This window comes from Stegostoma tigrinum, chromosome 6 (genome assembly GCF_030684315.1).
Source record: "Stegostoma tigrinum isolate sSteTig4 chromosome 6, sSteTig4.hap1, whole genome shotgun sequence".
Classification (NCBI taxonomy): domain Eukaryota; kingdom Metazoa; phylum Chordata; class Chondrichthyes; order Orectolobiformes; family Stegostomatidae; genus Stegostoma; species Stegostoma tigrinum.
This window is the reverse complement of record NC_081359.1, coordinates 17,300,148-17,314,979: the sequence shown is the minus strand read 5'-3', so window position 1 is coordinate 17,314,979 and position 14,832 is coordinate 17,300,148. Positions and strand designations below refer to the sequence as shown.

At 41.1% G+C, this 14,832-nt stretch overlaps 1 protein-coding gene across 4 annotated transcripts in view; it reads left to right on the top strand.

The window, feature by feature from the left end:
• tm9sf2 (transmembrane 9 superfamily member 2) overlaps positions 1-14,832 on the top strand; it is a 52,868-nt gene that overhangs the window by 11,798 nt on the left and 26,238 nt on the right. For 2 of the 4 annotated variants that reach the window (XM_048533096.2, XM_059646463.1), the window contains 4 exons: positions 836-903; positions 1,071-1,164; positions 5,402-5,431; positions 11,912-12,039. In XM_048533096.2, coding sequence (XP_048389053.1) covers positions 836-903; positions 1,071-1,164; positions 5,402-5,431; positions 11,912-12,039 — 320 coding nt within the window. The remainder of the gene's footprint in view (positions 1-835; positions 904-1,070; positions 1,165-5,401; positions 5,432-11,911; positions 12,040-14,832) is intronic. The other 2 variants (XM_048533097.2, XM_059646464.1) reach the window with 1 other exon arrangement.

Below are 14,832 nucleotides of genomic sequence, written 5' to 3'. Positions count from 1 at the left end.
CAAGGCCAAAACACTGTTCAATTTGAAGAAAAGGTTGAAGAAAGCCCTTGGGGCAGAAGGGATCAAAGGATGAGCGGTAAAAGCAGGATCAGACTGTTGAGTTGGATCAACAGCCTTGGTCATAGCCAATGGTGGAGCAGGCTTGAAAGGCCAAATGGCCTATTCCTATTTTCTAAATTTAAAACCTGACTTTTTACTGTTTTTGCTTATGTTATACAGCTAATGACTAGCAATTTGTCTGGTCTACCTTTGCTGTTGGTTAAAAACTGTTTGATTACAATACATAGTTATTTTCTTGTTAATGGAAAAAAACCTGGTGTGCATGTCCCTTTTAACATGAAGTAGTTAAAATTAGGCAATTCGTTTGTTGAATCAACTTCTGCATTTGTGTGACTCAGGAAATAGTTGGGTTTGATTTAAAGGGTATTATCTCCAATGAGTTATGACATTATCCAGTGACAGTCAGCATTATGTGACATTGTAAGGTAGAGATTTATTGCAATATGAGTGGTCAAGAGGTGTTTTGTTCTATTCACACTGCAGGCATCTTGGATAAGGCTAGTTCATTGGGCAGGAAAAATGCAATATAAATCATGGAGCAGCTAGAATGACCAGAGTTGTTGAACTTGTGAATATTGTATGTTTAAAACAAAATGCCACAACTCTACGTTATGCTTCAACTGTTTAAAATTCTGCTATATCTTGCTTTGTAAGACCCAACAATTTTTGCAATGCCTGTTAATCTTATTCTTTATTCTCAAAAGTATACTAACAATGATCTTGTCTTTGATTATTTTTAATATTGTTAATTTCTCTTACTTTATCTCCCTTCTAGAATTCTATTGAACTATTTGTGAACAGGTTAGACTCAGTGGAATCTGTCTTGCCTTATGAGTATGCCGCGTAAGTAAATTAATTTAAATCTTTTGGAATACTTCATTTTTTTTGACAAAATGCAGTATATTTTCTAGATGAGTCTATATGCCCAAACATTTTAAAGACTTTGAACATATGTCAAGGTGGTAAAATTACAGGAGATGAAGTCCTGAAAGTGTTTCATCCTCCTACAGATTTGATTTCTGTCAATTGGAAGAGGAAAAGCGTCCCTCGGAAAACCTTGGACAAGTCTTGTTTGGTGAGAGGATTGAGTCATCTCCATACAAGGTATGAGTTTACCTAAGTGAAATGATGTGGGTTTTTGGAATATTGTCTCTGCTGCTGTTTTTAAGTAATTGGTGTAAAGATGTTTCCTACGATTTAGAAGTAACTGAAACTGAAGCAGTAGATAGCTTAAAAATGCTTCTTGTTTGGTTTCCTTATTAAAGTAATTGTAAGTTACTCAAAAACTCCAAATTTAATCCTGGTTTCTTGTAGCGTTTACTGATTCCAGGCAACTGTAATGTTCTTCGTGACTTTGGGTTCGAGAGAAGAACATTGTCCAAGATTACTACAGATTTTGCTCATTGTTAATTCCTTTTGATTTTTGAAATGAGCTGCCATAATCAATCATCTAGAGAAAGGTTTAAGTGCAGGATTCCTGCCTATTTCCAAATCCGCTAAACTGGATAATACTGATTGTACTGAAATATCAGAAAATTATACCAAATTTAAAAATTCATAGTAAAAGACAAAACATAAGTGTTTTATTTTGTAAATGTGGTTTTCACTTTTCCGGCATGCCTCACCAGTTTCCCTTGAAAACGAGTACTAGCTTTGCAAATTCAAGTCCATTTTCATCAGATGGCTTGTTGGGAAGATACTTTACTATTGTAGTTTGCAAAAGCTTCCTTTTAAGAAAGTAGAGTCATACAGCACAGAAAAGGCCCTTCAGTCCATTGAGTCTGCACCGACACAACAGCCACTAAAGGTGCACCATTCCCAATTTCCTGTACTTGTCCCTTTATCCTTGAATGGAATGATATTTCAAGTGCTAATCCAAATATTTTATAAAGGTTGTAATGTATCTGGCCTCCACTACCTTTCCAGGAAGTGCACTTTAGATTCTCACCACCTGCTGAGTGAAAAAGGCTTTTCTCAAATTCCCTCTGAATCTCCTGCCCTGTCCCCTAAAACCGTGCCCTGTCATGATTAAACGAAGGGGAACAGCTACTGTCTATTCACCCTGTCCAAACCTCATAATCCAGTACACCTTAATCATGTGCTCCTCAGCCTTATCTGCTCTAAAGAAAATAATCCAAGCCTGTCTAGTCTCTCCTGCAGCTCAACTTATCCATCCCAGGCAATATCCTGGTGAACTTCCACTGTATCTCTTCTGGTGCTATCACATCTGTCTTGTAGTGAGGTGAACAGAACTGCAGACAATACTCCAGCTGTGAGTAAACCACCTAACTCCCTGTACAGCTCCAACATTACCCTTCTTACTCTTATACTGTATGCCATGACTGATGAAAACAAGAGTCCCATTCACGAGCTTTGCTGATTTCACGGATTTGTGAATAACTACCCAAGATTCTTCTGTTCCTCTGAGCTACCCAGTGTCCTGCCATTCATTAAATACTCACTCATCTTGTTTCTTTTTCCAACATGCGTCACTTTGCACTCATCAGGGTTAAGATAGTGGCGGTGGAGTAGGCAATGTCTGGGCTCAGCCTGGGGCTCATGCTTTCCATCCACTTCTCTTTATGCTGCTTCTACTTGATCATTTCTCTTTTTTTTTTTCAAATTTTTTAGTTTTCTTTTGACTTACCTTGTGGACGGAGCAACAGTGATGGCCTTGGACCATTGTAGCAGCTGAGAGCCTGAAGTGGGATAGTCAACGGGCTTGGAGCAGAGCAGGGTGGTCAGTAGTCAGCAGGCCCAGAGTGAAGCAGGCAGTCATCCATCCTGGAGTGGAGTAAGATGGCCAGCAGTCAGCGACCTGGAGTGGAGCGGGCAATCAGCAGGCCTGGAGTGGAGATCATGACCAGCGGTCGGCAGTCAGTGTGTCTGGAATAGAGCTGAGCGACCAGTAAGCTGCTGGCAGTCAGTGGTCTGGGGCCCAGAGCAGGGCAGTCAGTAGACTGGGGGCCTGCACAGGAGCTAAGTGGCCAGTAGACTGGGAGCCTGAAACAGAGGCAGCTAGCTGTCAGTAGTTTGGGGCCTGAAGTGGAATGGTCGACAGGCTGGGGGCCTGGAGTGGCGCAGCTGGTGGTTGGCAGACTGGGATCCGGTGTGGTTAGCCTATTGCAGATGGCGGTCAGCAGCTTGCAAGCCCAGTTGGGGTCAACTCAGCGTCAGGGAGAGTAAGACCACGTGTGGTAAGCTCCCAGCATGGAGCGACAGCAGCCTATAGAAGAACTGTAATATCTGACTTTTAAATTTATTACTTTGTTTTCCTAATTTAAACTATGAAGACCTATAATGTAGAAATTTTAGCTTTTCTCTTTATTTCTCTGTTTTTGTATTCAGTCTATTTTAGTACCTAAAATTTGTAACGAGGTACATTGTACCTAAGATGAAGCTGTGTGGTGACATTGTGCACTTTTCACTGTACTTCTGTACTTTTATACTTGAGTACATGCGACAATAAAACCTAACTCTAAATGCCATCTGCCACTGCTTTGTCTACCTGGGCAATCCATCTCTATCTTCCTGCAACCTACAACCATCTTATAGAGTCACACAGCACAGAAGCAGCTCCTTTGGTCCATCTAGTCAATGCCAAACGTAATCCCAAACTAAACTAGTCCCACCTGCCTGCGCTTGGCCCATATCCTTTCAAACCTTTCCTATTCGTGTATCCATCCAAATGTCTTTTAAATGGTATACTTGTACATGCATCTACCACTTCCTCAGGAAGTTCATTCCACATCTTCTTCACTATTAACCACCCTACCAATCTTGGTGTCATCTGTAGACTTGCTTAAACATTCTTCCCACATTTTCACTTATGTTTATAAATGAAATATATTATGTACATATAACAAGCAATAAGGTTCCCAGTACTGATCCTTGTGGTCCACCACTCGACCTTGGCCTCCAGTCATTCTAATAGCCTTCTATTACTGTGCTTTGCATTCTATTATGAAGCCGGTTTCTGATCCATCTCTTCAGAATTCCATGTATTTTAACCTTCTCGACCAGCCTTCCATGAGGGACATTTTCAAAAGCTTTGCTAAAATTTATATAAAAACTTCCCTCATCCACAAATTTGATCACATTTTTGAACATTTCTGACAAGTTTGTTGGCCATGTCCTCCCTCTGACAAAGCCATGCTGACTATCCCTAGTTTATCTATGCCTTTCCAAGTGGATAGTAATTCTGTCCTTCAGAATTTTCTCCAATAGTTTCCCTACCACTGGCATGAGACTCACTGATCTGTAATTTCCAGGTTCGTCTCTACCATCTTTCTTGAAAAATGGGACTGCGTTAGCCATCCTCCAGTCCTCTGGTACTTGCCCCGTGGCCGGAGGAATTAAAAATTTACGTCAGACCCCTGCAGTTTCCTGCCTTGCTTGCCACAACAGCCTCGATTCAGTCTTTTTGGGCCTGAATTCCATACCTATGTTCTCCTTTTCCACGGTGAAGATGGAAGAGGAGTATTCATTTAACACCCTTCCAATATGCTGCAGCTTCGCACACTAGTTGCCATTTTAGGTCTGTCTTTCCCTGGTTAACCTGCTCCCTCTAATGAATTTATAAAATATCTTAGGATTCTGCCTAATCCTGTTTGCAAGTCCTTTCTTATGCCCCATTTTTGCTCTTCTAATTGCTTTCTAAGTTTCCCTCATGCATTTCCTATATTCCTCTAGCAGCTGAATTGTTTTCTTTGCACCTGTTAAAAGCCTTTCTCTTCTTTCTTTTTCATTCCTGAATTGTCCCAGACATCCAGGGATCTCCAAACTTATTGCTGTTACGTTTCTGCTGTAGTGTCCCCAGCTCCTTTGTGATTGCTCCCCACTGTTCTGCTGTAGACTGAATTGCAAAGAGATTTTCCCAAGCAACTTTGATCAGATTCTGCTTTCTTTTAATAAAATCTGCTGCGTACTTCTTCCCCCCACCCCCACCCAAAAAATCCAAATCCAAGCTCTCTTTTGTAGGCCGCCTTTTTCCTTGTTAATAACAAGTTTAAACCATACCGTCTTGTGGCCGCTATCACTAAAAGTTCCTACGCATCTTGTCAACTGCCTTCCAGAAATTTAAATGCACCACGTTGACATTTTTTTTCCACATTGCTTGTTAGTTCCTCAAAGAACTTTCACAAATTAGTCAAACATGATTTTTATTTTAGAAATGATTTGACTCTGCCTGATTGCATTGATATTTTTGAAGTACCTGCCATAACCTTCTTGATGATAGATGCCTGTATTTGAAGATGTTATGTAAACCCTACTTACTTTTCTCTTCAATTGTTCTGTTTTCTCACTTGCTATAAATTTGGTGTTTTTTGGTTCCTTTTAGTGTAGAAATACAACAGGGAAGTTTTTAGAGGTAAGGAACCACTGTGATCCTTTTATTTGTCTTTGTTGCACAACTCCCAGGTGAATGATGATTCAGCTGGATGCAGCAAAGTAATTTTCAATATTGTCACAAATTTTATATTTGTTTCTCAATGCAGTATTTTCTGGCTCTTTTAATTACTTTTTATTCTATTTTCTCAGTGCTGCTCAGCACTTTTTTTTATTTTAACTTTTTTTGCTCCTTTAGTCCTTATCTACTCCTAGTATTCTACCCTGCAAGCATACAGTTTACCAATGTGCATTCACCCTCAGGAAAGCATTCCAAAGTGCTTCCAAGAGTGTTTTGTAATGACTTACCTTTGAATTGAATAAGAGATTAATGATAATGAAAGCTTAATTAATAGCACGTAATTAATTTTGTTAGGTGCCAATGTTTGATAGTAATGAACTACTGTGGACAAATATAATATTTGATAAAGTGTCTTCATATGTGGAGTTGCATGCTTTCAGAAGTTTTTTTAAAAAATTCTGCTCTGTTTTGTATGATGAGAATAATCAACGATTAGTACCAAGATTATGATTTTTGAGATTCTTACTTTGCAACAGTGGACCTCGGGATGTCCTAGTTGTTTACATTTTACCCTTTAGCCTCCCCAGAATGTACTCCAGAAAGATCAGAATAATTTTTGCAAGTTAGGGGAAACAAGTGAGGAGGAGATATATTGTGGCCCTATTGATTAGGTATACTTTCATGTGAACTATTTTATGGTTCAGTTGAAGCAGCTGCTGAGAAAGTGCTTTATATTTAATATTGCTTAGAGGAGTAAGTGTGGGAGGATATTGGGGGGTAAAAATTCAAATTTTGTGGTCAAACCTGCAATGGTTTCAAGCGGGAAAAGGAGCAGCAGAGTAAACAAAATAGAGAAAAGGTTTGAGGGAAACTAATAGAACTAAAGACCAACATGTCCCCCAAACCGAGTGGGATGCATCCTAGAATATTAAGAAGTAGTGGATCCACTGACGGTAATCTTTGAGGAATCTTTAAATTCTGGAAAAGTTAGAAAACTGTCAGTTTTAAAACTTTTATTTAGAAAGGAAAGAAGACAAAAATTAGGTAAATTCTGGCCACATAGCTCCAAGTCTTTTTTGGGAAAATGTTCAGGTATGCTATAAAGGATGTAATAGCAGAGTATTTAGAAGTACATAATGTAATCAAACAGAATCACCATGGCCCCAGGAAGGGGAGATCATGCCTGACAAATGAATTAGAATTCTTTGAGGAAGTGACACAGGATTGATAAAGCAACAGCAGTGGATGTAATATGTTTGGATTTTTTAGAAGGCGTTTGACAAGGTACCACATTCAGCTACTTAATAAGACAAGGGCCCATTGTGTTGGAGGTGATACATTAACATGGATAGAAGATTAGCTAATGGAAGACAGAGCTGGGATAAGGGGAACATTTTCAGTATGGTAACCCGTAACTAGTGGAGTGTCACTAGGATTTGTGCTGGAGCCACAATTATATACAATTTATATTAATGACTTGGTTGAGGAAAATGAATATATTGTAGGTAGGCTTATGGATGACACAAAAATAGGTGAGAAAGCAATTAGTGAGAATGATTAATGATTTGGACTTGAGTGTAGGGACATGGCGGGAGGGTGGGTGATGGTTGATGGCCAGTACAATTGGAAAATTTGCAGACAACACAAAAATTGACCATGTAGTGGATAGTGTGGAAGATAGATATAAGCTCCAAAACAGCAGAGATGGGTTGGTGAAGTGGACAGGAAAGTGGCAGATGGAGTCCAATAAGTATGAGATAATGTTTATAGGGAGGTCAAACAGTAAAAGGGAATACCCAATAAATGGGAACATTCTGACCAGGTTGGATGAAGTGAAAGATCTTGGTGTGCAAGTGCACAGGTGCCTAATGTGTTATTATGGGAAAGATGAAATTACCATGGAGAGAGTGCAGAGAAGATTGACTTGAATGTTACCATGATTGGAGATTTGTAACTATGAAGAGAGATTGGAGAGGCTGGGGTTGTTTTCCTCAGAACTGAGAAGTCTGAGGGATGACATAGAATTAGAATTAGATTTTATTATCATGTGCTCGAATATAGGAATACAGGAGTACGGTGAAAAGTTGCCATCCTGTGGTGCCATCTATTTGCAGTTTTTTAAAAAATGGTAGAGATAAGAGTTGATGGGGAATCTGTTTTCCTTGGCAGATAGTTTAGAAACCAGGGGTCACAGATTCCAGCTAAGTGGCAGACAGCTTAGAAGGGGATATGAGGAAAAACTTCTTTTACGTAGGGAGTGGTGGATGTCTGGAATTTGCTGCCTGAGTTAGTGGTGGAGGCAGAGACTCTAAACTCTTTTTTTTAAAAAGTACTTGTATCTGCACCTTAAGTGCTGTCAGCTACAGGGCTATGGACTATGTCTGGAAGATGGGATTAGAAAGGGCATTTGAGTGTATTGGGTTAACATCGACAAGATGGGTTGAATAGACCTCTTCTGTGCTATTGGCTGATTGAGTGAGTTGGTAAGAATTTAGCAGATTGAATATAATGTGGGAAAATGTGATGCTATGCATTTTGGCAGAAAGTATAGAATATTTGAATATTATTTAAATGAAGAATGACAGTAGAAAGTTATTGTACAGAGGAATTTGGGAGTTCTTCTGCATAAATCTCAAATAGCTAGTATACTAAGTTCGTCAGATATTAATTAGGGAAGGAAAATGGAATGTTGGCCTTTATTTCAAAGGGAATGGAGCATAAAACAAGAGAATCAAAAATAGAGATTATTGGAAAAGCTCAGCTCTGGCAGCATCTGTGAAGAGAAATCAGTTAACATTTCTGGTCCAGTCACCACCCTCCGAACTGATGATAGCTAGGAAAACTGTTGCCAGGGCCCTCAACTGGTCCGACCCATCTCCCACACTTCTGTCCTCATCCCACTTCTTCCCTCCCACAACAGTGATAAGGTTCCCCTTGTTCTTACCTACCATCTCACCAGGATCCATATCTAGCAGATCATCAGCCACATTTCCGCCAACTCCACGAGATGCCACCACCAGACATAGATTCCCCACCCCTCGCTTGTCCACAATCCACAGAGATTGTTCCCTCAGGACACCCTGGTCCATTCTTCCTTCACTCCCAACACACCCTCTCAGCCCCACGGCACTTGCCCCTGCAACGGCTGAAAGTGCCAACACCTGCCTATTTATCACCACCTTCCCCAGTATCCAAGGGCTCAAACACAGCTTCCAGGTGAAGCAGCACAACGCAAAATCTAGTCTACTGCATTTGCAGCTGACAATGTGGTTTCTTTTATATTGGGGAAACGTAGGCCAGATGGCTGCTTTACAGAACCTTTTATGTTCAGCAAGTGAAAAAGACCCTGAGCTTCCTGTTGCCTGTCACTTTAACACACCACTCTGCTCCGTGGCCAACATCGCTATCTCAGGCTTGCTGCAGTGTTCCAGTGAAGCTCGGCACAACTCAGAGGAACAACACCTCATTTTTCGCTTGGGAAGCCTGCAGTTCTCTGGACTCAATATCACACAGTCTGCCATTACACACTACCTATTGTTAGCCACTGACAGTCTCCATTAACAGCTATCCAACCACCCACCTAGATCGTTATCCACTCTTGTTGTGAAACCAACTGTTCTCCTTTTTCTTTGGGCTGTACTCCATCTATCACTTAATCAATTACCCCTGCCCCACCTTATCTTTGGCATATAAACCAACATTTTCCCAGCTATAGAGACAGTAGGAAGAAGGGTCTCGGCCTGAAACATCAGCTTTCCTGCCCCCCTGATGCTGCTTGGTCTGCTGTGTTCATCCAGCTCTACATCTTGTTATCTCATTTTCCTAGCTACCGTCAGTTTTGAGGAAGGGTCACCAGAACAGAAATGTTAACTCTGATTTCTCTTCACAGTTGCTGCCAGACCTGCTGAGCTTTTCCAAAAATCTCCCTTTGTTTCTGATGTATAGCATCTGCAGTTCTTTCAGTTTTTATAAAATAGGAGATCTTGCTAAAAGTATGCAAACTACCAGTTAGTCAGCAGCTGGAATACAGTGAGCCATTTTGGTTCCCTTATCTAAGGAAAGACATATTGGATGCAGTCCAGAGAAAATTCAGTAGGCTAACCCTGGGTATGGAGGGAATGTCTATGAGAAGAGAATGGATATGTTGGGCATATACTCTTTGGAACACAGAAGAATAAGAGGCAGCCTTACTAAAACATATTCAAGGTTCTTTGAGGATTTAACAGCTTAGATGCAGAAAGAGCAAGAACTGCAGATGGTGGAGTCAGAGATACCAAAGTGTGGAGCTGGAGGAACATAGCAGGCCAGGCAGCTTGAGAGGAATGGGAAAGCTGACTTTTTGGGTCGGGACCCTTCTTCAGAAATGAAGGGGGAGGGGATCCCAGAAATAAACAGAGGAGGTGTGGGGCTGTGGGAGGTAGGTGGGATAGTGATTGGTGAGTGCAGGCATGCACTTGTTGGGATTGGTCAATGAGATGGGTGGAGTGGTTAGGTGGGAGAGAAGAAAGACAGGTTGTGTCAGGTCAAGGAGGCAGGTATGAGAGGGAGGCTTGGTCATGGGATGAGGCCAGGGGTGGGGACATTTTGAAACAGGGAAAATCCACATTCAGGCCATTGGGCTGTGGACTCCTGAGGCAAACTGAGATGTGCTGCTCTTCTAGTTTACGGGTAGCAACATTGTGACACTGGAGGAGGCCCAACATGGACATGTCACCCAGGGAATGGGAGGGGGAGTTAAAATTTTTCATGACATATCACCCCACCAACCTCTGCATGCAACGTATCATTCTACGCCACTTCTGCCACGTATAATCTGAACTTAGAATCAAAGATATATTGCCCTGACCACCCCTATCAACCTTTCGTAGGGAACAACACCTTCCATTCGCAAAACATTTTAACTCCCACTCCCACTCCCTGGTTGGCATGTCCATCCTGGGCCTCTTCCAGTGTCACAATGACGCCACCTGCAAGCTGGAGGAGCAACACCTCATATTCCGCCTTTGGACCCTACAGCCCAATGGCCTGAATGTGGATTTTACCAGTTTCAAAATCTCCTCATCCCAAGACCAACCCTCCCTCTCATTCCTACCTCCTTGACCTGACAGAACCTGTCAATTTTCTCTCCCACCTATCTGCCACTCCCAGCTCACTGACCATTCCCGACTATTGCCTATATGCACTCACCTATCATCATCCCACTTAGTTTCCCCAGCCCCACCCCTCCTTTCTATTTATTTTTGAGCTCCTCTGCCCCCTCCCCACTTCCGAAGAAGGGTCCCGACCCAAAACATGAGCCTTCCTGGTCCTCTAATGCTGTTTTCCCGCAGCTCCATACTTGATTATCTTAGATGCAGAAAAGTTGTTTCCCCTTGTGGGAGAGTCTAGGACCAGAGGGCGTCAGAATAAGGGATCACACATTTATGACAAGAGATGAGGAGAAATTTCTTCTGAGAGTTTTCAATCTGTGAAATCCTTTATGTAGAATGGTGTAAAGGCTAAACATATTCAAAGCTGAGATAGACAGATGTTTAATCAGTAAGGGAACCCAACACTATGGGGGGAAAAAGGAAAGTGGAATTTAGGATTATCAAGTCAACCATGATCTCACGGAATAGTGGAGCAGAATTAATTGGCTGAATAGCCTGTTTCTGCTCATATGTCCTGTTGTCGTAAATTAAATCATTTAAGGCTTTTATCTTAAACAGGCTTCCTAGAAATCATGTAACTAGTGATAATTGCTTGCCTTGCTACAGACCACCTTAGGGCCTTTTTTGAACAGTGACTGCCTTGGAGAACTTCTTGTTTATCTGGTTCAGGTGGAAGAAAGCCTGCTAAGAATAAGCTGAGTTGGAAGAAAGCATACTATTATGACTAAGCTGCCCAGCTGATTTCTGCCATTTCTGAAAAGAGAGCCCACAATATTAGTTCAGGGTGAGATCTGTATGTACTCTCAAAGTAGTGATTGAAAGCACACCTTGAAATTGTATTTCCTATTCAAACTGTTTCTGCAAACTAAGAGATAGTGGTGCATGATTAGTCACTTGACCAGATACGCTCGAACATCACGGCAACATACTCTTTATCCTTCTGCTTTAAAGAATAATCTATTGGCAATTGTATTTTTCTTCAGGAAGCCAATCTCTGCAGAGAAGGTTTTCTTTTTGAAGAATGCATGTGTTTATTGAAGATATTTGAAGGGAATATATAAATTCATCATAGTGTTTATTAAGAAACCTGATACCATATTTTAAACAAAAATAATCTATGGATAATGTATTTAATTGGCCATCTTTTTCAGTGGAAAAAATATTTTTATTTTACCCATGCTGCATTCCCTGGAATGAGAATACAGCAACATTGCATTCCTTCAGCCTTGATCATAACAGCAGGACCTTGGAGTGTTGAGCATGAGTAAAGAATTGTTTATTACAATTGCAGTTCCACTTTAAGAAGGAAGAGGTGTGTAAGCACGTCTGTACAAAAAAATATAACCCGGAAAGCAAGGATGACAAATCAAAGTTGACATTTCTGAAGAATGGCATGCAATTAAACTATCAACATCATTGGTGAGTAGCTAACAAGAAGCAGTCTGCTGTGACTTTTGTTTTAAATTTATGCCTCACTTATTTTGGTTCCTGACAGTTCTTGCTAAAATTCATAGTGTTAACAGTTCATAATCAGCCATTTTGAGTCATATCGATCTCTAAAATTATTTGTAGCTTTCGTATAATTGACCAGGTTTTTAAAATTAAAAAAAACACATAATTGCTGTAATGTGCTAAATGCATATCACTGCCTTATTTCTTTCTGATGCATATGCAAAGGTGATTGCCAGTACAAATTTCCTTTCAAGCAGTGAAATGCTAAAACTATAATCTCTGTGTTCAAATGGATGTGTCTGGAGGAATTAATGCAGGGCTATATGTTCTTCAAAAAAAACCAGTGGAGAAAACATATAAATTCTTAAATCTGTCCTTTGCGATGACATGTTATTCATATGCACTTGGAAACAGGAGTAGTTGTAGAGTAATACAGTTTAAAAAAAACAGACCCTTGGGACCAAATTTCCTAAACTAAATTAGACCCATTTGCCTGCATTAGGCCCATATCCCTTTAAATCTTTCCTATTCATGTACCTGTCCAAATGTCCTTTAAATGTTGTTACTGTATCTCCACGTACACTTTGCTCTGGTAGTTCATTCCTCAGACAAACCAGTCAGTGTCTGTGGAAAATGTTGCCCTTCAGGTCCCTTTTAAATCTTTCTCCTCTCGCCTTAAAAACAAGTTTTGAATTCCCCTCGCCTGGGGAAAAGACCTTTCCTGTTCACCTTATGTAAGCGCCCCCTATGATTTTATAAACTCTGAGGTCACCCCTCAACCTCCTATAGGCCAGTGAAAAAAGTCCCAGCCCTGAAGATTCAAATCAGTTTTATGGCCAAATGATTGGGAAATCAGCCACAAATTATTGTTGATCATGTGATTAACGTTATTTAATTGATGAGCACTGTAAAAAGTGGCACAGTCACATGACCATCAATGTGGTCTGTTGCATCTGCTGCTCCTAATGTGGCCTCCTTTACATTGGTGAGACCAGTTGGAGGCTCGGAGACTGCTTTGTAGAGCACTTGTGCTCCGTTCATGACAAACGACAACACCTTCCAGTTGTGAACCAATTCAGCTACCTCCTCACGCTCCCTGGGTGACATGTCCATCCTGGGCCTTCTCCAGTGTCACAATGACACCACCCTCAAACTGGAGGAGCAGCACCTCATATTCCGCCTTGAGACTTTACTATTTTCAAAATCTTCACCCCTCCGGCCTCATCCCATGACTAACCCTCCCTCTCATCCCTGCCTCTTTGACCTAACACGACTTGTCCGTCTTCTCTCCCACCTATCCGCTCCACCCACCCCTCTGACCAATCCCCATTAATGCTTACCTGCACTCCCTTATCACCATCCCACCTACCTTCCCCAGTCCCACCCTGCTCTCCCTTATCACCATCCCACCTACCTTCCCCAGTCCCACCCTGCTCTCCCTATTTATTTCGGAGCTCCCTTCCCTCTCCCCCATTTCTGAAAAAGGGTTCCGACATGAAACATCAACTTTCCTGCTCCTCTGATGCTGCCTGACCTGCTGTACTCCTCCAGCTCAACACTGTTATCTCATGTTCACCTGTGCTGCTGTGGATTGATCGTTGCTCAGATCCATAATTTGGCCTCGCACAACCTGACTTGTAACCCCAGTCTGCCAAACCCAATCCATTACCTAAATGAAAGTTGAAAGCTGAAACTGGCTGATGTTTTGCAAGGACAAGGCATAATATGGCCATGCTTACTTTGTAACAAGTTCTCCATACCCTGCATTTATTACATTGGGGAATTAGAAATAAAATCAAGTTGGTGAGATTCTTTGCTCACTTAACAAAACAGCAATTGAATTCATGTTTGTTATGTGCCACGTGTTTCTGCCACTATTATGCAAGTTACTGAATCACACACTTCAAGTTGATTTTGTATCTTGTACGCAATTAAAAGATTTTTAAAGTTACACCAAGTGTAGTCAAATTGTGCTGTACTGTTGCAAAAGTAATCAAGAACTGGTCTGGGTGGGATGCTCTGAGTGTCATTTGTGAACTTGTTGAGCTGAAGGGCCTGTTTTCACACTCTAGGAATTTTATGATTCTATCCAGACTCTCTTTATGACTCAAACTCTCCAGTCCCAGCAACATACTTGTAAATCTCTTCTGAACCCTCTCCAATTTAATAATATCTTTCCAGCAATAGGGGAACCAGAACAGTACACAGTATGCCACAAGTGACTGCATCAACGTCCTGTACAATCTTAACATGACATTTTCTGGAGTTCACTATTATATACTAAGCAGGAATATAAAATGGAATGATGCAGTGAGGGAAATGAATAAGAAAATACAATTTAGATGTCAATAGCTGGTAATTATCCACATCTAAAAGTCAGATTAATGAGTTGGATTTCAAACTTCTAGTACATTAGTGACAATATTTATCAGCCACATGAATAGGTAAGGTTTGAGGGGATATCAGCCTGCAGCAGGCAGGTGGGACCAGTTCAGTTTGGGATTATGGTCGACATTGGCTGGCGTAAAGGGGCTGTTTCTGTGCTGTATAACTCTGACCTTATAACATACACTAACAGTTTGGGCAGAAAGGTGTGATTTTTCTTTTTATTGTTCAGCTGCTCTCGACTTAAATTGTCAAACATAATGCCCACCAAGTTTGCACTTCAGCTGCCAGTGTTTTGATCAGATGCTTTTCACTGTTCTGAGTTGGTTCTCTGGAACATCGCTAATCGTCACATGAATGCAGAAGACTGACCAA